The following is a 21,973-nucleotide window of genomic DNA, read 5'->3' on the forward strand; positions in this document are numbered from 1 at the left end:
TTACTCCTGCTGTTATAAAAGGGATAAAAGATGGGATCTCCCCAGCACTTCAGAGAGCCTGCTCTGAGCAATCCAGTTCCAGACCAGTGTGACGTGTGATGAGGGGCTGGTGGACCTGGAACCCCAGAACACGGAGGTCAGCCTGGCCTCCACCTCCCTGCCCTTTCCTAGATTCTGGGTCCTGGTGCCCTTCAGAGCCCAGCCTCCGCCACCAGGAGGGGCAGGGGTAGGAATGAGTCCAAGAGTGTCTGGGCCACAGTAAACTCATTTACAGTCTTTATTGTAAAGAAGTTGCAGTTGGAACACGGGACACTGAAAATACACAATCACAGATTGTTCTTTCAGAAGAGGGAGAGATCCTTATATACAAAAATTGTAAACATGTTCACTGAAATATCCAAACATAATTGATCTATGCTACAATGTACAGGGTTGTCACTCAACTGCAACTCCAGAGGCATCTGTCTGTAAGAATGAAATGTGGCAACTGCATCTGGTATAATGCGAAAAGCCAGCTTCGAGCAATGCTTGAGTAGTCAGCTATGCAGAGGGACCCCAACCTTGAAATGGACCTTAATATGGGGTGCAGGGTGGAGAGTTGAAGGACTGGCCCAGGAAGCCAAGGTAAAAGGGTTTGTACGGAACGCTGTCTCCAGGGCACCATGGGCAGATAAAGCTTCTGTCCTCTCAAGGGGCTTGTATTGCCAGGCACGAAGGTGTCTCAAGCCTCCCTTGGGTAAAGTCTTACTGAAGAGCTGGGAGAGGGCTGGTGCCCAAGCCAACAGTCATGTTGTGCCTTCTTGGCCAAAACAACTCGCATCCAGGCAGAGGCCTGGGCCAAGGCATGGAAGGGTTGGATGGAGAAGGGGCCACAGAGAGAGGGGCTGCTTGTGGGAAACTACCAGGTGAAACTTGAAAACTTGACCACAATCACAACATCAACAGGGCCAGGCTACTCTAGCGAGCAGGTGAGAGGAAATGGAGGCTCCAGACAGAGCACATGGCCCTACAGGGTGAACCAACATGACAGGAACAAGGACTGTCACTACCCACGGGGACATGGGAGGGGGACAGTGGCCGAGCTCCCTGGGTCATGGCAGTATTCCTGCCCCCAGTCTGGGGCAGGCCCTGCACCTGGCTATGGAGGGCAGCTGGATCCCTGATGCCAGAGTGGGCAGGTGAGCCCTGGGCTGGCTGCCTCATGAGGGGAATGGCCCCTGCCCAGGTTGGTCCACTGGAGGCTGGAGGACACATGTCCAGGGCTGTGCTGTCCCCTCCTCAAGACCTCAGGCCTGGGGCTGGGGATTAAAGGTACTGGGCGGACTTGGGGAATACAGCCCAGACACCCTGGGGGCCACCCTCTCTTGGCCCCAGATGGCCCACAGTGGCCGCCCCTCCATCCCGGGAGTTGGGCCAGGAGGGCCTGAGGGAGGTCCCAGGAGGCCTTGGGCCCTGCATTGGTGGGGCAGCCTTCCAGCCCCGCTCTGGGCCTGCCAGCCACTAGTAGGCGGGCACCTGGTATCCTTTGGGGCTGGTGTCCAGGGTCTCGGTGAAGGGCGGGCTCTGGTAGGTCTCGGTGCCCTCCACACCGCTGCCCACTGGGTAGCCGGGGTAGTCCTGGCCCGCCCCGGTGCCCAGCTGTTCGGTGGCAAAGAGCGACATGTCGGTGCCTAGGCGGAACCGCTGGAAGGCCTTCACGGTGAGCGCCACCTGAAGAGGAGCCCGGCGTCAGCGGGAGCAGACACCGGCCCGGCCCGGCCCGGCCCGGCCCGCACCGCCCGCAGGCCGCACTCACCCAGCTGAGGATGGAGAAGAAGCTGAAGGCGATGGCCGCGCGCGCCGCGTCGCCCGCCTGCGCGGTGGCCGGCCCGGGCGCCGTGCGCTGCCACTGGTTGGTGAGGAAGCAGAAGCCGACGAACCACAAGAAAGACCAGAGCCCTGCGGGCCGGCGGGCGCGTTAGGGGAGCCCCGCTGCAGGGCCCCGCTTAGCCACTCTGGGAACCCGCGTCGGGAGGCGCCGAAGCCCCGCCCAGAGCCCCGACGCCCTCCGGCGGCCCCGCCCCCAAGCCCGGCGCCCCCGCCCCCGCCAGCCTCTCCCGGTCGGGTCGCGCCCACCTGAGAAGCCCAGGTCCAGCAGCACCGCGCGGCGGCGGTCGCGGACGCTGCTGATCTGCTGGAAGCGGACGTCGAGCAGCAGGAACGCGGCGCAGGCGAGGAAGGCGCCGAGGCCGAGCGCGACGCCGAAGCGACAGGCGCCTGCGTTCCCGTTGAAGACGCAGCGCAGCTCCGGGCCGTCGTCGGAGTTCACGTAGCCCTCGTTGACGATGGGCCCGAAGACGGCGATGGAGAACACCTGCGGGCGGGGCGCTGCTCAGGGCCGGCGCGGGGCTAGGTCGCCGCGGCTCACCACGAGCGGCCACGCCTTGGGTCTGTCCCCGCGTTCCCTCGCGGCACAGGGCGCGTCTCGGTGGGGTCTTCCAGTACCTTTCCCTTAGTACCTCCCTCAGGTATCTACCAACTGTGGACCACGTGCACCGTTCAGGGAGCATCTCCTATGCCCAGGCACCGTGCTTAAAACTGCTACTTTATATGCGTTCACTCATAGGATCTTCCCAGGAAACCACGAAGGTGCCATTCACTGTTCTTACTCCCTTTACAGTGAGGAAATTAGGGCTCCAGCAGGTGAAGTGATTTGTCTGAGGTCGCACTGCTGATAAGAGCAGGGGCTGATATTCGAGCTGGGTCTTCTGCACTGCGTGGGGGCCCGTAGTGTCTCCTCAGGGCCCACTCCAGAGTGTGATTCCAGGCTGGAGCCGGTGGTGCTGGGGGAGGTAGGTGTGGAGCCAGGAGAGAGAGGCCAGGGTGTGGGGAGCACAGCAGAGGGACAGCTGCACAGAACTGTGGGCCAGGCCCTGTGTGGAACCTGCCCTCAGCTTTTAGAAGCTGTCTGGCCCTGTTTCCTAACATGTCATATGTAGTAACAGGCTCAGCTCATGGGGGGTTAGGGACAGAGAAATAATGCCCACCCAGCATCCTCCACTTGGTGGGCACTCAGGGATGATGACCCCACATGACTGTGTTTGGGATCAAAAGGGGAAAGGACTGACCTTTGGGGTTCAGTTAAACATCAGCACTCTGCCGGGCCGGCTTGGCTCAGCGGTTGAGCATCGACCTATGATCCAAAAGATCGAGGTTCGATTCCCAGTCAGGGCACATGCCGGGGTTTCGGGCTCGATCCCCAGCAGGAGGCAGCTGATCAATGACTCTCTCATCAATGTTTCTATCTCTCTCTCCCTCTCCCTTCGTCTCTGAAATCAATAAAATATATATATATTTAAAAACAAAAAAACACCCCATCAGTACTCTATCCTCATGAGAGCTGGAAGGCAGGTAGGAGGTGGACCATGATCATTTTATTTTCCTTTATCTTAAAATTCTAGACCATGATCCTCTTAAGCCAGATGCTGCTCTTTTAGCTCTGGGCAGGCCTGTTTCTTAAAAAAGGCCTCCAGTTTCAACTTCATTTATCTCCTTTCCCATCCCAGTTCCCAGAGATCTAGTCAAAAGGGAAACCGAGGTGCAGGATTTGGACTCACCCCCAGAGTGGTCCAGAAGTCGAACCAGAGCTGGGACCTGCAGGTAGGGTTCCTACATCCTGGTCTGGCCAGAGTCACTCCACCCAGAAGGTGGAGGCCCCCTGCCCCACACTGGGCACCGCCCTACTCAAGACCCAGCGAGTAGGTGCAGCCGTTACTAGCTGGACAAAACCCAGAACTCGGCACCTCACCTCGCATCTCTCCTACCTGAAGGAGTGGAAGGGGGAGCAGGAATGCCCCACTAAGCTAGGCTGCCCCTAAAATCTGCCCCTCCCTCACCACCTCCAGTCAGCCCTCCCAAAGCAGAGCCCCATCCGGCTGCCCCACCCAGAAGGATCCCTGAGCAACATCCCCCCCAACTCACAGTTGCAACTGTGGGGCCTGGGAAGGGCCAGCTCCCTTCGAAGGAGCAGGGAGGATGCGTGTGCGGGAGCAGCAGAGGGAGGCTCTGCCGGATCCTCTCGGCTCCCGTAGCCCCCTCCTCGGGCTGAGGCTGAGCGCCCGAGCCCCTCGGCGAATCCCGTCCCCACCCCTGTGCCTGCCTCCAGGTCAGGAGAGCTGGAAAATCGGAGCGAGGGCTGAGGAAGGGGACTGTTAAACCTAAGGAGGAGTTGGGGGTGTAGGACAGCGGGAGGTGACCTCTCAAGGTCCTAGGCTGTAGTCTCCGGCCCCTCCCCCGCCCGCAGGTGGGCGCGCCCAGCCCGGTGACGTCACCCCAACCTGAGGCCGGCGGGGGAGGGGTAGGCGAGCAAGACGATGGGGGCGAGGGGCAGGGTAGGATCAGGTACCGGGACAGCGGCCACTCACCCATGACACGACCCGCAGCAGGGTCTGGGGCCGCCGCGCGAAGCTCACGGGGTCCAGGGCGGCCCCCGCCCGGCCCGCGCCAAACGAAGCTCCTTCCATGGCCGGCCCCAACGGGCCTCGCGCCCTTGGCGTCTTCTGTTTGTCTGTCCGTTCGTCCAGCCGGCCGCGCCCGAGACAGCCCGGGGCTTCTGTGGAAGCTGCTGGAGCAGCCGCTGCCTCTGCCGCCTCCCGGGAGCGCGCGCTGGCCGCCGGCGGGGGCGCGCGAGGCGGGGCCGAGCCCGCACCCCCTCACTGGTCCACGCACCGGGCTGGAGCCCTCGGGTCTCTCCGCCCCGCCCTCCTTCCACCCCCAACCCTCAGCTGCATGTCCCGGGTCCGAGATGGATTCGCCAGATCGCGATCATGATCAGGGGCAAGGCCCCTCACTCACCACCCCTCACAAGGAGTCAGCAGTGCAGGCGGACACTGCCAGGCGGATGGACAGAGGGGACCTGACCCGGCTCCTCTGAGCAGGGCCCTTTCATGAGTGTAACTGAGGCCCAATGGCTCCAGTGTCTTCCCCGCAGCCCTCAGGAAATAAGAACAGGGTTTTCATGGCCCTGGTTCCCTGCAAGCCAGAGATCGGTCACTAGTGCCTTTCCCCTCATGACCTCCCCACTGCACCCTAGCTTCTCCTTTAGAGGGTTCCAGACACCCTGACAGGGAGAGAGAATGGCCTCTGTCCCCAGGGGCACTTGTCCAGGTGGGCAAAGCCCACAGGCCAGTATGGGTGGGAGTTGGGGCATCTCTGTTCCTTTCCTGTGGGTGGCCAGGTGTCATTCCAAGGGTGCTCTGAGCCTTCCACACTCCTGGATTAACTGGACTGACCTGTGGCTGACATATTTAGTTTGGGGCCAAGGAATGGGGAGAAGCATCAGAGCTGGAAGCTTGGCTGAATTGGGGCTTCCCAGCCCCCTGCCACTGCTGGGTCTTTTCCACAGACCCCTGGCCCCTAGTTAGTGTCCCTTCCTTCAGGTTCCTTCCAACTCAGCCCAGCAGAAGTTCAGATGACTCCTGTGTTTCTATCTAGGGCATTGATAAGACAAGTCTGCATTTATTGAGCATTTACAGTGGAAAGTAGTTCACAATGACCGGTGTGGATAGGAACTATTATCACACCCCTTTCTCAGATGGTAAACAGGCAAACTGGTTGAGTTCCTGGGTCATACAAAGTGAAGAACTGGGACTCAACTCCAGGTCCTGCCGTGGCATCTGTGTGGACGGAGGGTGGTGCCTGGCCCAGCCCCCTGGGGAACCCGTCCCAGGGCAGATGTGGCCAGAGGTTTTGTCCACCAGTCTTGTCAAGTGCATTACACTGTGCATCCAGTCCTACCAGCTCTCATCTGTCAGCTACTGTTCTCTGTCTTGGTCTCATACATCAGCCATTTGTTCCTTAATCATTTGCATTAGCACCCAAACATGCTACACTTTCTTCTATCTTAACAAACATCAATTCTTGACCCCATTTTCCCTCCAGCTGTCCTATGTCACTGCTCCCTTTAGTCCCAGGGGCAACTGAGACACTGAGGTCCCCACCCTCCTAGAAAGGCTTCTAGGTGTCACCTTCTCATGTTCTTACTTCATAGGCCCTTCTTTGTCACCCCTTTCAGGTTCCTTCCTCTCGTCCAACCTGTGGCTCTTAAGAGCCCCAGAACATGATCATGGCTCTTCTCTATTGGACTAGAACTTTCCCTTGAACTAGAGTCCCATTTGTCTTAGCCTGGTTGCCCTGGAAAACAGTCTGCAGCAAAGTTTAAGAGTTTTATTGAAGCCAGAGTTAGGGAAGAAGGGAAGTGGAGCAAGGAGAAAGCGCAAATATAAGGCGGTATGTTCCTGAGCTGACCACAATGGCTCACAGGCTACTCAGGAGAGGCCAGAGAGATCTGTGGTGGGGACAGTCCACCTAGGGGAGTTAGAGCAACTTATCTGCTGGCTGCTCCCTGCCTATTTCTTTGTGTCACCTGGCCCCTTGGGGTAGCATGTTGTGGAAGCCAGCACCCCTGTGAGAACAAGTCAGGTGAAGGTGCTGAGCAGGCTATGACAAAGGCTGGCCCTTTGCCTAGGGAGAGAGGTGACCAGAGCTTTATGACTACAGGGATGGGGCATACTGTTGCTGTATCCTGGCTGGGAGCCAAGGCCTGGGAACAGGTATGCATGAGATAAGAAAGAAAGCCTCAAAAGCTGGGTCCAGGTCACCCCCCAAACCTACTCCACTCAGTCTTCTCCATCTCACTGATACACAGAGCAACTCCATCCTTCCAGCTTCTTGGGCCAGAACCCTAGTCACCTTTGGCTCTTCCTCTGACTGTACCTCCAGAATACATCTGGCATCCTCTCCCATCCACCCTGGGGTCAGCTTCCTCTTCAACTGCCACATGGGTACCTGCTTTCCCTGCTTCCACCCATGCCTGCCTCATCCCAGCTCAGAGGAACCTTTCAAAAGTCACATCTCACCATTCCTCGGCTCCAAATCCTCTAAGACCTTCCTGTCACAGAAGCTGGGAGTTAAAACCACATCCTTGCTGGGGCCTTGAAGACTTCATGCTATCTGACTCCTCCTCACCTCTCTGACGCTCCCTCAGCTCCAGGAACTCAGCCTCCTTGCTGTTCCTGGAATATCCTGGCCCATGCTTGTCTTGGGACCTCTCCTTTCTCCTAACGAGCCAGAACCTGGACAGGAGGAAGCTGCTGACCACAAAGGGGTGAGGGCAGGCCCTGTCCATCACTGCAAGTCCCAGCAAACACACTGAAGCCAGGTTCTCAAGTCACTTCTTCAGCATTTTATTTTTGTCTCAAGCTCCAAGGAAGCTGCCCCCAAAAAGCCTCTGACAAGCTTGGTACAGCTATGGAATCCCATGTGCTGAACAGAAAATGAGCTGCAGGGTCAGTGGACCCTCAGAGAAGAACCCTGCCTGCATCTTCCCTCCCTGTACAGACTGAGCAGGGTGGAAAGCTTAGTCTCCAGGCTTCTTTCCTGAAGTGCAAGCGGCACACAGCCTCTGAGGCTACAATTAATGTGGCTGTCTCTAGCTATACAATAGGGAGACAATGGCCTGGTCTCAAAGATTCTGTGTGAAAGAGTAGCCCAGCCAAGCTTATCACCTTCCTGTGTGGGGAAGTGGGCAGGAGGCTGCATCCTGAAAAAAGAGACAGCCTATGCTGCTCCTATTCCTTCACCTGTAGCCCCACAGGGCTTCAGCTGAGGAAGAGGCCATCAGGGTGCCAGCAGCAGGCACTTCAACTCCAAACCTGAAAAGGAAAGGGTGCCATGGGAAGTGGCTGGGGAACACCCAACTGAAACACAACAGGCTCTGGCTCTGCCGCACTTTAATGAGTGCTATGATGCACTTTAATGGATGTCCTGCCCCTTTCTAGCCAGGCAGCCCCCATGAGTTCCAGCTGGTCGCCCTCTAGTCGCAGGAGCCATCCTTCCAGCCATCACGCCAGCGCTCGTCCACTTTAGAGCAATCGAAGTCCGGCTTGCCTAGCTTGCGGTTCACCTCGTTGTGTAGGCGGCACAGCCACTGGGTTAAACATGCCCGTGTGCGCGTGTCTGGCTGGTTCCTACATATCCTGCGTGGGGGGAAGCACATGGAGAATGAGGACAGGCAGTGGTCCCACTGTCCCTGCCGACCAGCTAGCTCCCTGCTTGCTCAATCCAGGGAGAGATGGGATGCTGCTGTAAGCTACTACACCCAGGTGTTCTGAGAGACAGTAATTCCCAGAACAGGGCTGACCCTGTAGTGCCAGGTGTAGTAGACTCCTAGGCCTGCTCAAAACCTCACTTGGGGAGCTTGATAAACACTGACAAGAGCCCAGGGCAAGACATTAACACAGACCAGGCAACTTTACAACCTCATAACAATCAGGAAGCCTCTTCACAGCTTCCCTGCCCAAAGCAGTGTGTGAAAAGGGTGGGGCCTGCACAAAGGCTTAACTGAAAGCCAGACCTGTTTCTTAGCACCTGGGGCCCTGGTACTTCAGATCAACAAGAGACCACATTCTAACTGCCCAGGCTTCAAATAGCAAGGGCTGCCCTGCCCCCCACACCCAGACCAGAAACACCTATGGGTGCCAAACAATGCTCTTAGACTATCTAATGAAGAAAAAGTGGCTCTTGTAAGCAATAGCAGTGAATTCTCAAGGACTTGAAACTGGCAGTCCAGCTCCAAAAGTCAGGCAAAGTGGAGTCCTCCTTAACCTGCCAGATCCTCCATCAGTACTATGTAAGGGACCTTATGTGGGAAGCCCTCCCTATGGGCCTGTGGCTGCAGAAAGCGGCAGTGCCCAGCAGCAAACCAAGGCTGCTTGGCCTTTGAGTAGAAAGATGGCTCAGATGATCCAACCCCACTCTGTTGGTGGTCCCTGCTCTTGGCAACTCTCCGCCATTTCTGCACCTACTTCTCTAAGCTCTCCTTTATGACATCAGTCAGGGGCCCCAGGCCCAGGTTCCAGGTGGGATGCTGTGCTGCTTTTTAGAAATATATATATATATATGTTTTTATTGATTTCAGAGAGAGGAAGGGAGAGACACAAACATCAATGATGAGAGTCATTGATCGGCTGCCTCATGCACGCCGCCTGCTGGGGGGTCAAGCCTGCAAGGGATCTTCTGGATCATATAGGTCCATGCTCAATCGCTGAGCCACCCGGCCGGGCATCTGCTGCCTTTAGATGATACAGAATAACTTACCTCTTCCTTATGTCTTCAGCACACTCCTCACATGGGTAAAACTTGGAAAATAAATGTATGAGTTGGGCCATGTCTTGCTGCTGTTCTGGGGTGGGCAGGTCGGGGTAGTAGGCAGCCAGGGTGTGGAGAACAGACCAGCTGTGGCGGCCCAGTTCCTCACGATCCTCAGGACAATCTTCTCTATACTTGCTGTCCCGCTGCGGAAGGAGGCCGACCAAGGGTCAGTTCAATCTCCCCTGACCAAAACCTATAAAGCTCCTCCTTCTCCCTCCCCAGCTGGAGGCCCACAGACTCCAGACGTTAGTCCTGCGGCGGATCTGGCCCACGTGACGCCAAAGCCTAAAGGCTGGGCCTACCTTGGGCAAGTTCAGGAACAGCCAACCCTAGGGGGCATAAGTCTGTCAAGCATAGGACCTGTGGAACCGCTTGGCCTGCGCGTTGTTCTTAGGCCGCCCGGGGAGCCTAAGAACAAGGTGTAGGGGCCGGGGCGGGTCGTGTGCGGTCTGGGGCTAGGAGTGGCCAGGGCTCGCGAGCCTCGGCGGAGAAGTGGCGCCCCCCGCCCCCCCAGCATCTGCACCTTCTGTTGCGTTCGCATCCATGACTTGAAGTCCACGCAGGCACGGCAGTGCCGTCTCCGGGAAGTGTCCTCGGCGACCTGAGAGTCAGGGGTCGGCGCCAGGTTTGGAGTCGGGGCCGAGGCAGTGGCGGGATCTTTCCGTCCCGCGCCCCGGCCGCGCGCATCCGTCACCAGGTCCTCCATTGCTTCTGAGCGCGCGCCGCCGGGCAGGAAGGAGAAGAGGTTCCCACCGCCGAAGCGCCCCCGTTCGCTGGACGCCGCCATGTTGCCCGCGCAGTGCCTGCCGGGCCAGTTCGAACTCCAGAAGGGCCTCCGACTCAGCCTCCAGGACGGGGCGCTGCTACAGGAGCCCGGCGAGCAGGCCGCCGGCTCGGGCGCTGAGGCTGGGACTGGACTCGGAGTCCGGCGAGGAGGCGGGGCTGGAAGCCAGGGCCCACACCCGGGTTGAGGCAAAGCCCGAGGCCAAGGTTCGGGAAGGGGAGGAGGCGGGGCCAGGGGCCCGGGTCATGGCCACGCCCCCGGGCCTGGGTCCGCGGCCGGAGCCCGGCTGGCGAGATCCACGGCGATGCTCCCGCTTCCCCCAGTAAGAAGGGCAGCGTGTTGTGGAAGCTGCGCCGCGGCCGCGCCGTGGACTCGAACTGCGGCCGCGGCGAAGTCCGTTTGCAGCCCTCGACGCCCCCATTGCTCTGCTCTGACGGTCCCCGGTGCCTGTGGCCAGACACTGTGCAGTCAACTGGGGACACGCCCCCCAGCCGGCTGCGCCGCACTAAGGCAACATAGGGCGGGGCCGTGAGCTCAAGATGGGCGTTGTGCACTGGGGCGGGGTCCCAGGGATCCGCCCCCGGGGCCGGCGCCCTGGTAACGAGCGCTAAGGTAACGAGCGCTAAGGCTAGCGGGGTGGGACTGTGTGGCTAAGGTCCCTGGGCTTCTGCTCGAACCCGGCGGCCCCGGATCCTCCAGCCTGCATGAAGAAATTAAATCCACGTCAGGAGTGGCCTCAGGAATCTCTGCTTCTAGTCATTCCGCAAATATTTGTGTAGTGCCTAATCTGTTCCAATCACTATTCCAGGCACTGGGCAGGGCGGGGAAACAAGATCCAACCCTGACTTCCTCGGCTCATAGTCCAGTGGTCAAGACGGAAAAAACAAAACAAAAAAATGAGTTACACTAACAGATGTTCACTTACAAACTATGGTGGGGCCATAACAGGGCACTGTAAATTCAGGTGGCCTCCCTGAGAAGGTGACCCTTAGGCAGAGGCCTGAAGGATGAGGAATCAGCTGAGCGAGAGCAGGCAAGGACAGGCTGGAGGTGGGAGGGTCTTGGCCTCTTGCATAAGTTGAAAGGCCATGGAACAGGACGTGGGGAGGAGAAATCCAGAAGTAGGCAAGGGCCCACCGAAGACCTTGTCAGCTGCCATGAGAACTGGGAACTTATTCTAAGAACTGGGGGAAGATACTGGACAGTTTTGGGCAGGGCTACCTCTACCAGATCCCATTTCTGTTTTGCAAAGATTCCTCTGGAGAATCAATTTCATGGGAGCAAGGGAGGAGCATGGCCATTGGATGGGGAACTGTTTTTGCCCAGGTGAGAGAGAAGGGTAGGGGCTATGGAGAGGGAGTGGAAAGGATCCAGAGTTTCGGGGAGTGAGGAAGCAGGTGTTTTCAGTGGGTTAGTTGAGGGGGCCTCAGCAGCCTTCTATGTCTCCGGCTGTTAGCAAATTGGCTAGCTTCTATCCTTTGTCTTCCAAGGGAGGGGGTCTGTTCCAACATGGACTCTGCCAGGCCAGGCTCCCTCAGCATGGCCCCCCCTGAGATTGGGGTGAGACAGCTGGACTAAAGGCACTCTGCAGATCAGGTCTATGCCAGCAGGTGTTCACTGTCCAAGGCCAAGACGAGGGAAGGTTTGAAGGCTTCAGAGAGAGCCGCTGGAGGGATACACAAAAGCCCTTTGTTCAGGCCAGGGTGGTTTCCTGGAGAGATGCCCCAGACACTCCTCCCTGAAGGGCTTGGGTGGGGTGGGGGTCCCAACATAGCTGGTGGCCCCAACAGCAGGAGGGACCACTGTGTGCCAAGGTTAGATGGGGCTCTGGAAATCTCTATAAGGAAGCAACCCAGAATTGTGGGGCACCTAGGCACGGCACATCCTCTGGAGATTCCAGGGTCTTCTCAACACCCCGGTGAGGGAATGGTCACTCCCGATTGCAGAGGCTGCATTTTCAGTAACTTGTAATAAATTATAAATTCAGAGGCAGCTCTCAAAACAGTCCTAGTCACCACCACCGCTGCCCCCAAGTGCTAGTGACTATAGTGATGGACCACCACAGGGTGAAACCTCTGGGGTGAGCCTGAGAGATCTGACCCTCCCCAACACATATAGAAAAACTGACATCCACAACACAAACTTCCTCCTTTGTGACTTGGGAACATTAAGAGATCTCCCCAATGTGAGGATTAAGCAGTTCCTGGTGACAACTGTGTTAGTTGTCCAGGCAAGTTCAAAGACAATCCTGTGGGGCACACCCTGGCAGAAGGCTCTCACCAATCCTAGCATTACACAAGATCTGGGAGAGCAGGGAGGGTGGGCCAGACCTGGCGGCACTTTGATGGCTCCTCCTTCTCCAGCCCCCAGCCCCCGTGGCCAGATAGATTTGGGCTGAAGGCCTCAGGCAGCAGTACCAACCCTCCAACGCCTCTGTGCTCCTGCTGCTCCACCCAGATCTTCAGTTTGAGGCCCAGTGAGGAAGCTAAGGACACGGATAGGGCAGGGCTGCAAGGACCTGGCAGGTCTGAGGCAAGCAGGGGAATTCCAGCCAGTCTTCCGGGTGCCCAGGAGCACCGCCAGTCCGTGTGGTTAGGGAGCCAGCAGGATACTCTACCACACGCTGCTGACTCCAGAAGCCCAGGACCTCAACCCTCTGACACCACAGCTATGGCACGCCCTAGGCACCCAGTGTCAGTACGTGCAGCTGCTCTGGTGCAGACAGAGAAGCTCCAAGTAAGATCCGGTCCCTGACTACCTCTGGAGGAAATAGGGAGAGGGAGGGAGGGAGGGAGTCCATGGTCCAGTCCCTCCCAGGTGCCCCTAGCCTTTCCTCCAACAGACATTCGCCTTCTCTGTGCGCTGGTCGGATGAAAGCAACACCTTCGTGCGAAGGAGCTGGGACGAATTTAGGAAGCTTCATGTGAGTGAACCTGGGGTGATCCAACTTCCTCCAATTGAATGATACCCCCACCCCCATAGTACCTGCCGTCATGCCCATGCTGGCTTCCAGCACCTACGAACCCAGCAAGGGACTCCTGCCCTCCCAAGGTAATCCAGTGGGCTTTCAAAAATGGATATGCTGGTTCTCGCTCTTAGAAGATCCTCAAGGAGACCTTCCCGGTGGAGGCCGGCCTGCTGCGGAGATCCGACCGAGTTCTCCCCAAGCTTTCTGGTCAGGCTGCAGGGATCCTGGGAGGGGCAGGGGCAGGGGCAGGGGCAGGGGGAGCAGCAGCAGCCTGGTGATGGGAGCCCTGGGGGGGGGGGGGTCCCATGGTCTGTTCCTGTTGTGCCCACAGATGCATCTGCATTACTGTTGGCGCGTGGGGGGCGCACGGGCCGTGGCCTGGCGCGCCTGCGGTTGCTAGAGACCTATTCTCAGACATTGCTAGCAGCAGAGCAAGTGTCCAGGGGGCCAGCACTCACTGGCTTCTTCGAGCCACAACCCCTGGACCTGGAGCCCTCACTACCACCTGGCAGGTGCCTGATCTACCCCTAAGTAGCTGTGGGAAGCATCTGAAGGGTGGGGGCCAAATGGAGAAAGGGCCGAGGTGGTACAAGGCTGGGTAGGCTTGTGAGGTGTGGCAGCCCATCCCCACACACCTCTCTCCTGCAACCACCCTTTCCAGCCTGGTGATCTTGCCTGTCCTGGAAGAGCCCCTACCCGGCTCTGTGGGCAGCCTTGCCATAGGCAGCCCGGTGGCTCTGAGCCTGCACTGCCTGCAGCCCTTCAGCACCCAGGACACACGGGGCCAACCCTTCCATGCTCGGGCCCAGGAGGCCCTAGATGTGCTGCTGCGACACCCCTCAGGTGGGGCTCGGCAGGAGTCTGGGGACTTGACATGCTGCCACCAGGATCCCAGCATGCCTGGGGATCTGAACCACTGCCCACCTTTTGTGTACAGGTTGGTGGCTGGTGGCTAATGAAGACCAGCAGGTAGCATGGTTTCCTGCTCCCTATTTGGAGGAAGTGGCCCTGGGTCAGGGACAAGATGGAAGACAGCCCCTAGGGAACAGTGGTATGAGACTAACCCTCTTCCTGATGCCCACCACTATCGTTAGGCAATGTATGGCAAGGTTGGGCTACGGGTAGCACCTGACCAGGGGGTGAGATGCTATGGAAGGACTAGGTGGTGGGAGCAATCCCCTAGCATGTGCTTAGTCCCCATAGTGGGCTGGAGCCCCAGTGGGTTTTAGAGTGGTCCTTGGCATCAGCAGAGACCCAGAGAGGGAGACCTCGGAAGTGGGGATTCAGTGAGATCAATGAGGGGACAGAGTCGGGAGCCCTGTGGTAACCACCAAGTACCCACTCCCAGGCTCCCAGTTCTGTGTTTCCCAAGCCTATGAAGGCAGCCAGGCTGATGAGCTGTCAGTGCCTGTGGGGGCAAGAGTGCAAGTGCTGGAAATGTCGGACCGAGGCTGGTGGCTGTGCAGGTGTGGGGCTTTGGTGGGGGAAGGAGGGGTCCAATGGGGCAGGGGTCAGGGCCAAGTGCTAACCAAACTCTGCCCTACTTGCAGGTTTGGTGGCCGCACAGGTCTTCTCCCCTCTGTGCTACTGCAGCCTGATGGGCTAGGCATGTTCCTGAATGGACCAGGGCTCCATTCTGGGACAGAGGGTGGGGAGAACAGGGCAGAGGTGGCCCAAAGCTCCCCTAAGTCCCCCCAGACCATGACCCTTCCCCCTACTGTGCCCACCCGCCCCCCGCTGAGTGCCATTCAGAGCCGCTGCTGCACCATCACCCGTAGGGCACTGGGGAGGGACCAACGGGGTCAGGGACATCCTTGAGGGTGTGTGGAACTTCGTGGAGAGCTTTGCTGTGTACCCCACAGATGGAGCGGCAGGCCAGAGGCTCCAGACACCAGGAATGACTGATGGCAGCCATACCACCCCCAGGGCAGGGGGAGGCACATTTGAGGGTGGGACTCCCTGGCTGGCAGGGCCAGGAAGCTACATCCTTCCATTTCCTCTAGTAAAGTTCTGATTAACCCACACTCCGTGTCTATGCTGAGGGGCACGGCCTGTTGGATTGCAGCCAGGCCAAGGCACAGGGATGGTGTTTGGCCAAGGTTGCAGCCTGGGACCTGGGGTGAGACAAAGCCCAAACAGACACAGGGAGCTGGGATAGAAAAGTACACCTTCTGCATGTTTCAGAGGGCAGAGGGGGCTGCAGGGAGGGTGGGCAGCTTCATGTTGTGCCATAAGAAGTCTAGGAAGGTGGCTGCCTGCAGGGTCCGGCTGAGTCGCTGAAAGTGCCGCTCTGGGAATGACAGAGGCAATCAGGGGGTCCATAGAGTCTGGTCAGGCTACTCCCCACCCCCACCTAGGGCTGTGTTCCATGTACCTGTGTAGGGCAGCAAGGCCTCAAGTGAGGCTCGCACACCTTCGTAAGCCAGCAGCTCTTCCGGAGCCTCGTGCCGCAGCAGCACACCCAGCACAGCCTGGGCTTCGTGACAATGCCTGGAGTTAGTGTTCCACGTGACACAGAAGCGAAGCAAGGCTTCTGCAGGTGATAGGGATGATCAGACCTGCCTGTTGGCCACTCCACCCATATCAGCCACTGTCCAGCCTCTACCCACCCACCCCAAACCTTTCTGGTCTCGCTGAAGTCGGAGCACAGTGGCTTCCAGCTTCTCGAAGGCCTCAGGGTCCCTCCGGATGGCTGCAGGAAGAGGGAAAATGAGCCCCAGGGAAGGGGAAGGGCAGACCTGAGAGGAACTCCCTCCTTTCCCCCTCCACTGCTGCCTGTCAGGCCCATGAAGCAGCACTGACCCTGGATAACAGTCAGCACAGTATGGGGCCGGTCCAGGGAGATGGCCAGGCCGAGCGCCCGCAGGTACCGTTTCTCCTGGAGCAGGTTGTCCAGTTCTTGCTGCCTGGTGGGGAAAGGAGGAAGGAAGACAGGGCCACAGGGCTGGGGTTGAAGGCAGAGACATCAGGGGACTGGCTCAGGAGTCAGCAGACCAGGCCTGAGCACTCACTGATGGTGAGCTGTGTTGACACTCCAAGCCTCAGTTTCCCCGTGCCATAAAGCAGGGGTGATGCTAATATACCCTACCCAGGGGGGAGGGGGTGATACTGATGCATGGGAGGTGCCAGACACATGGGTGACACTCACAAGGAAGTTGGGTGGGGGACCCTCCAGGCTTACTTGACCACCTGCTCCTCCCGCTTGGCCTGCTCCTCTGCCTGCTCCATTTCGGTAACATCCTAGGGTCAGACTAGGGTCAGACTAGAACCCCATGCTGCCCTGCCCACTCTTTGCCCGCTGCACCAATGCTCACACACCTTCCAGAGGATGACACAGGAGTCACTGGCGCCAGTAAGAGCACGGTCGTCCAACTGGCTACAGTGAAGTCCCCAGACCTTGTCATGGTGGGCATCCAGTGTCCTCACACACTCATTGTTCTTGATGGTCCAGAGCTTCACCAGCCCATCAGAGCCACTGGGTTTGGAATTGGGAGGGGGTTCAGCATTACGGTCCCCTAGCTCACCACAACCCCTGCCCTGTCCCCAGCCCTCTCACCTGGACAGCAGCTGTGTACCACGGCTCACAAAGGCCACCTTCAACACAGAAGCATCATGCCCCTCGAACGTCTGCAGGGTAGGGACAGGGAGGGCATGAGATGACATCAGGTAGGGGCCAGGCCTGAGGTGGGGGCCGGGCCTGGGGTGGGGGCAGCTTACTTTAAGGCAGCTGAAGTCCTGCAGTGCCCAGAGCTTGATGGTGCCATCAGCTGAGGCAGTGGCCAGCACTTGGTCCATAGGTGAGAACTGGACACACCAGAGGCCACGCCGGTGGCCTGAGAAGATGCCCAGCAATTGGCACTGTGGCAGGGCCCAGAGCTTGGCTGTGCGGTCCTGTGAGCCTGTGGCCAGCAGCTTGTCATTGGGAGCAACAGCTACACTGTTGATGTCCTGGTGATGGCAACAGGCAGCAGCTCAGATACCCCTATCCTAATGAGGGCCCTGCCACACTGCCACCCCAGTGTGCTGTGTGTAGTCACCTTGTCATGGCAGCGTTGTGTCACCTGGGCCTGTAAGAGGACAGGGCCACTGTCTGGGGCTGTGTTCTTGGACAGCAGGGCTTTAGGGATGGGCCATAGCTTCACAGTGCAGTCCTGGCTGCCCGTCACCAAGAAGGTCTCCTTCAGCCTGAAGCCCAATTTGGGGGAGGGGGAAAATACCTGTTGAGCCCTTGCCAACTCTATCTGCTAATGCACCACAGCTCAGGCTGGACCTGCAGGACCATGGTCCAGACCAGAGGGGCTGTCCCAGAAGGCAAATGGCCTGAGTCAATCAAACACAGTTATGGGACCACTTGCCTACACTTAAGCCCACAATGCTTATCCTTGGTGGCACCACCCCAGGTAACTGTGTCTCAATAATGGGACACCCTGCCCCTTTCATCCACCCAGCCCCAAGGCTGCTTCCTAGGAAGCCCCCATCCCCACCCAACAATGGCACCTGGGGTACTACTGGCCTGTTCTTTATCCTAGATCCCTAGGCTGAAGCTTCAAAGAGCAAGCCAAAGAGACGATATTCTCTCCATCTCCCTAAGCGGGAAATCCATCAGCAGGGCCTAGGTCTCCACATCTGTGACACTTTGGACCCCTGCCCTGGCCCACTACCTAGAGCAGCAGATGGTGCCCACGCTGTGGGTGTGCCCAGAGCCCTGAGCCACACAGGTCACCTCGCCAGCCTTGTTCATCCTCCAGACTCGAATGCTCTGGTCCTGAAGATGGGAGGGGTGAGGACAGAGGCTGGGCCAGGCTTTCCCACAGGGGGCCTATACCTCCATACCTCTTGGGGTACCTCACCTTGGCACAGCTGGCAAAGAGCCACCCCTTCCGAAACACATCCAGGGCCAGGACAATGTCTGAAAGAAAAGTGGAGGGAGGCCCTACTGGTGTGGTTGAGCACTGACCCATGAACCAAGAGGTCGCCGGTTTGATTCCTAGTCTGGTCACATGCCCGGGTTGTGGGCTTGATCCCCAAAAGGGGGCGTGCAGGAGGCAGCCAATCGATGTTTCTCTCTCACCGATATTTCTCTCTCATCGATGTTTCTACCTCTCTATCCCTTTCTTTTCCTTTCTCTCTAAAAATCAATACAAACATATTTAAAAAAAAGAAAAAAAAGGAAAGTGGAGGGAGAATCGTCAGAGGTCAATTAAGGGAAGGTGTCCCAGGGGGCGTTGGCCTGGCACCCTCACCTGTGTGTCCATGGAGAATCTGACAGGCTGATGTCTGTAGCTCAAATACTTTTAGGCAGGGGCTATTGGAGGCCACCACAATGTGGGAGTCCTCGGGCCCAAGGAACCGGACGTCCAACACCTCCTCGCTATAGCCGGCAAACTGCAGGGTGGAGAGATACAAGCCAGGGCCAGAGTGAGAAGACAGCCAGAGACCCTAGGAGAAGTGTTGACCAGGGGGCAGTGCTCACCTGTTTCTGCAGCTTCAGGGAGTGTGCTTCATAGAGCAGAAGGTTGTGGTCAGCAGTGACACTGAGGAGCAGACCAGCAGCTCGGACCAGGGTGCAGTGAGTCAGCTCCCGCCCAGGGCCTGACAACTGCTGTTGTGTGTATACACATTGCCCAGAGGCTGCCTCCCACACACGCAGCATACCTATGCAGGAACAGAGGCTGCTGGGACTCAGATCCATAGGCCACCCGTCCCTGCTGCCTGCCGTGGCCTAGCCCCACACACCTTGGTTGCCAGCTGTCAGGAAGTACAGGCCCGTGGACTTCACACCCAGCTCGGGTGCCAGCTCCTCTGGCAACAGCACTGCGGCCTCCACACTCTGAGGAGGAGCAGGTCAGAGGTGGCAGCCCCACCCCCACCCCACCCCACAGGCACCGACCCCTAGGTGCCCCACCTCAAACACTGGGATGGTCCTCAGGGCTTGGTGGCTCCGAAGGTCCCAGACAATGCAGATCTTATCCCGGCCCGAGCTGGGGGAAACAGCCACCTCAGTTCCAGAATCTCAGCCATGGCCTTCCCCTGCCTGCTAAGGCCTGGGTAGCTAGCTGGCTGCTGACCTGAGCATGGTGTGGCCATCAGCACTAAAGGTCAGTGAGGTGACAGCACTGTAGTGGGCAGTCAGTACAGCCAGGCATGACTGGTCCTGTAGCGACCATATGCGGATGGCGGCGTCTATGGCTGAGGAGAAGAGCAGCAGGCGTGCAGGGTCCGGGTGGAAGGCCACCAAACTGCAGATGGGTAGATGGGACAGGTGAGCTGTGCCACCCCAATGTGATGTCCCACTCACCCAGTCTCTGATGTTCCTACTCACTGCACAACACCTGGTGAGCCCCGAAAGTGGTGTGTCCCGTAGTGCCGCACAATGTCCCAGATACGCACAGCCCCATCACAGCCGCCTGTGGAAATGTGTTTGAGGTAAGGGGGCTGGTGTTCCCCAAACCCCCTGCTCATGTGCCCACCAGCCTGCCCATCCACCCAGCTGGGGCCCTACCTGTGGCTAGCAGCGTGGAGGTGGGGTCGAAGGCCATGGTGGCCACAGGGGCTGTATGTATCGCTTTCCACAGGCGGATGACACTGCCCTCTCGCCAGGCCCAATGAGCCAGCAGCAGTGCCCGGCTGGCTGTCACTAGGACCTGGGGGAGGATGTAGTTTAGCTGAGGGCTGAGGGGGTAGAGGCATGGCCACCCATCCTCATAGACTCAAAGTTTGGCTGGGAAGTACTAGAGCCCACCTCCTGTCCCTACCCAATATACCTCATCATCAGGGCTGAGGTCAAAGGCAGTAATGTCCTCCTGGTCCTCCTAGAGGAAAGAGTGGGCACAAAAAGTTCCATGAGAATAGGCTGCTTTTCCATACTAGTCCCTAGCCCCAGCTCTCCCTGCCCTCACCTGCTCCAGGCTCTGCAGAATGGCCCCTGAGGCTACATCCAGGATGTTAACTTTGGTACCACAGACACAGAAAAGGTGCTGCCCAGTCTTGTCCAGCTGGTGATAGAGGAGTCTCAGCCAAGGTAACACTCTGTAGTCCCTGCCTACCCCACCACTCTGCCCCTCCCCAAGCTGGTACCTGCACCTTCCCGCCCTTGTAGAAAGGCTCGATCTTGCGCTCGACAGCATAGCTGGAGGGAGGAGAGAGGAAGAAAGTGAATCACCCACCCCTTGGGCCCCAATGCCAAGCCCTGTGTTGGGTTCTCTCCCAAAGATCAACCCAACAGGTCCCTGTGACTGAGCGCCTAGACAGCAGTAGGACTGGGGTTGTGTGATTTCTTTTCACTGTTGTGAGGTGGGTGTTGGTACCCCCTTGTTACTGAATATTTGAGACCCAGGGCTGATTGGTGACCCAGAGGATCCCACAGCAGCACACGCTGTCCAAACAGTCCATTCTTCCCAGAGATTCCCCGGTGCTGATCAGGCCAGGCCTTGGGGGCCCCCTGCTGGCCACCGGAGACCAGGCCTGGGTACCAGCCGAGGTTAACGTGCTCAACATCTTCCCTGAGGTCCAGCCTGACCCTTCCCCAACCCTTCCTCCATCCCCAGCCTAGCCTGCATCTCAGTCCTCAAGCAGCCCTATTCCCTCATCCTGGGCTGCCTCCATACTGGTTCAGGTTACTGCACTGTCCCCTCTGGAGAGCTGCTCCAGTCTCTTCACTAGCCCCCCACCCACTCTCTCAAACCCTGCTGTCAAAAAGGCCTGTTAGAATATAACTCTGCCTTAAAACCCTCTCCTCTCCTTATATGTTTCCAAGATCTTGCCCAAAGGGGCCACTGCTAACCTTTCCTGTTTCAGACAGGCTGTTTTCTGTGCGTGGCCTGGACCTCTCTTGTCAGTTTTCAGTGGCGCCTGACTAATCCCATTGGGGGAAGCCTCATTGTCAAGATGAAACAAAGCCTCGAACACCCAAACCCCGTAGACCATCCACCCGAGATCCTTCTGCTAGTGCTTGTCACAGCCACTGATAGAAATTATTTGCTTAATGAATTTTTCCCATCAGACTGCTCTCCAAACGGCGGGGCTGAGTCTGTCCCTTTCGGGACACTAAGCATTTAGATGTTCAGCAGAGGCTTGGGGGATTGAATAAGCACAAGACTCAGGGCTTTCTGGGCCACTGCTAACGGGCGCATCTCCTGACGTCTATTCCTCCTCCCTGGGGAAGAGGGACAGCAGGTGAAAACTCTCAGGCGCCTTACCCGAAGGTGGTTCTCCGCTACCTGAGGGGGTCAGAGGTGCCGCTCCCGTCTGGGACCTGCCTCCATTTGTGCTCAGTCCGCCCCTTCCTCCTTTGGGATTTCTCATTCCCCACTCCCACACCCGCTCCTAGTTTAAGTAACCCACGCTGGCTATGCCCGACCGGGCTCCAGCCCCCGTCCCCGAGCGCCGTCATTGCCGGCTCTCCCACCTCATAATACTGCAGCCGCCACGACCTCGCGGACAGAGTCCTCACCATCTCCCCAAACCCGAATGGACACCCGGCCGCGGTGGGAGCCCCCGCTACTGCCGCTGCGAGCTCGACTCCCTCCCCGGGCGGCGCCCACAGCCCCCGCGTCCCCGCTCACTTGGCCTTGAAGCGGCTCAGACCGGCCGCGGCCTCCTCCATGTCGCCGCCGCTGCAGTCGCCGCCGCGTGAGGGAGACGGGACAGCTAGTCTGGACGACCCGCGCGCTTTACTGGCGTCACCGCCGGCTGCTACTGTGACGTCACTAGCACCGCGCGACCGGCGCCAGTGGTAGGAAGCGGAAGGTGGCTGAAGGGTTACCGGCACCGAGGTTGGATTGTATCCCGGGCTGGGGCCGCAGTAGACTGGCATTGGACTGGGTTCACTAGCTACCTGGCATTTTATTTACTCTTTAATTGAATTTATTGGGGCGATACTGGATAATAAAATTATGTTTCTTTTATGATACATCATCCGTATATCCGATCTTGTAATTGAAATTTAGAAAGGCATTCGTAGTTGTTTACTAAAGTAGTCCCAAGGATCCCGTCCCTTCCGCGGTCTGGGATTTGGCGGTGAGCGCATTCGA

General features: G+C 58.2%; 4 protein-coding genes across 5 annotated transcripts; 1 reads left to right on the forward strand and 3 right to left on the reverse strand.

Moving 5' to 3' along the window:
- Positions 1-254: 254 nt before the first annotated feature.
- SYNGR3 (synaptogyrin 3) lies at positions 255-4,612 on the reverse strand. The gene is made up of 4 exons (XM_087815724.1): positions 4,404-4,612; positions 2,116-2,353; positions 1,796-1,938; positions 255-1,710 (listed from the first exon to the last, which is right to left on the reverse strand). The coding sequence occupies exons 1-4, from the start codon at positions 4,500-4,502 to the stop codon at positions 1,501-1,503; spliced, it is 690 nt and encodes a 229-aa protein (XP_087671850.1). The 5' UTR covers positions 4,503-4,612; the 3' UTR covers positions 255-1,500.
- Positions 4,613-6,798: 2,186 nt separating this feature from the next.
- GFER (growth factor, augmenter of liver regeneration) lies at positions 6,799-10,117 on the reverse strand. Its single transcript, XM_016208062.2, has 3 exons — positions 9,713-10,117; positions 9,136-9,332; positions 6,799-8,015 (listed from the first exon to the last, which is right to left on the reverse strand). The coding sequence occupies exons 1-3, from the start codon at positions 9,974-9,976 to the stop codon at positions 7,853-7,855; spliced, it is 624 nt and encodes a 207-aa protein (XP_016063548.1). The 5' UTR covers positions 9,977-10,117; the 3' UTR covers positions 6,799-7,852.
- On the forward strand, positions 9,975-14,759 carry NOXO1 (NADPH oxidase organizer 1). The gene is given in 8 exon segments (XM_087815221.1): positions 9,975-10,112; positions 12,747-12,896; positions 13,073-13,148; positions 13,273-13,453; positions 13,603-13,784; positions 13,879-13,992; positions 14,290-14,407; positions 14,492-14,759. Coding segments are annotated over 8 exon segments (1,227 nt in total).
- A 337-nt stretch (positions 14,760-15,096) lies between these two features.
- TBL3 (transducin beta like 3) lies at positions 15,097-21,605 on the reverse strand. 2 transcript variants are annotated; one of them, XM_016208061.2, is made up of 22 exons: positions 21,506-21,605; positions 20,019-20,070; positions 19,841-19,936; positions 19,706-19,753; positions 19,444-19,585; positions 19,264-19,348; positions 19,010-19,180; positions 18,847-18,922; positions 18,678-18,771; positions 18,415-18,596; positions 18,185-18,326; positions 17,792-17,850; positions 17,603-17,706; positions 16,979-17,126; positions 16,659-16,889; positions 16,498-16,568; positions 16,260-16,416; positions 16,123-16,181; positions 15,744-15,847; positions 15,562-15,633; positions 15,316-15,474; positions 15,097-15,231 (listed from the first exon to the last, which is right to left on the reverse strand). In XM_016208061.2, the coding sequence occupies exons 1-22, from the start codon at positions 21,544-21,546 to the stop codon at positions 15,122-15,124; spliced, it is 2,403 nt and encodes an 800-aa protein (XP_016063547.2). In that variant the 5' UTR covers positions 21,547-21,605; the 3' UTR covers positions 15,097-15,121. The 2 variants fall into 2 exon arrangements, with proteins under 2 accessions (XP_016063547.2, XP_087671851.1); XM_087815725.1 differs by having other exon boundaries at positions 19,841-20,070; positions 21,506-21,589.
- Positions 21,606-21,973: the final 368 nt, after the last annotated feature.

Source organism: Miniopterus natalensis, chromosome 3 (genome assembly GCF_054644295.1).
Source record: "Miniopterus natalensis isolate mMinNat1 chromosome 3, mMinNat1.hap1, whole genome shotgun sequence".
NCBI classification, from domain to species: domain Eukaryota; kingdom Metazoa; phylum Chordata; class Mammalia; order Chiroptera; family Miniopteridae; genus Miniopterus; species Miniopterus natalensis.

Coding starts and splice junctions, on each gene's coding strand:
- SYNGR3 (XM_087815724.1), bottom strand. CDS start 4,502: ATGGAAGGAGCTTCGTTTGGCGCGGGCCGGGCGGGGGCCGCCCTGGAC. Junction 1,939..2,115: donor GCTGGACCTGGGCTTCTCAG/GTGGGCGCGACC, acceptor GCCGGCCCGCAG/GGCTCTGGTCTTTCTTGTGG. Junction 1,711..1,795: donor TCTTCTCCATCCTCAGCTGG/GTGAGTGCGGCC, acceptor GCTCCTCTTCAG/GTGGCGCTCACCGTGAAGGC.
- TBL3 (XM_087815725.1), bottom strand. CDS start 20,068: ATGCTGTCGAGCGCAAGATCGAGCCTTTCTACAAGGGCGGGAAGGTGC. Junction 19,754..19,840: donor TTCTGCAGAGCCTGGAGCAG/GTGAGGGCAGGG, acceptor TCTTTCCTCTAG/GAGGACCAGGAGGACATTAC. Junction 17,127..17,602: donor GGCACCATCTGCTGCTCTAG/GTAGTGGGCCAG, acceptor ATTGGGCTTCAG/GCTGAAGGAGACCTTCTTGG.
- GFER (XM_016208062.2), bottom strand. CDS start 9,976: ATGGCGGCGTCCAGCGAACGGGGGCGCTTCGGCGGTGGGAACCTCTTC. Junction 9,333..9,712: donor GGATGCGAACGCAACAGAAG/GTGCAGATGCTG, acceptor CTCCTTCCGCAG/CGGGACAGCAAGTATAGAGA. Junction 8,016..9,135: donor GCTGAAGACATAAGGAAGAG/GTAAGTTATTCT, acceptor CCCCCCACGCAG/GATATGTAGGAACCAGCCAG.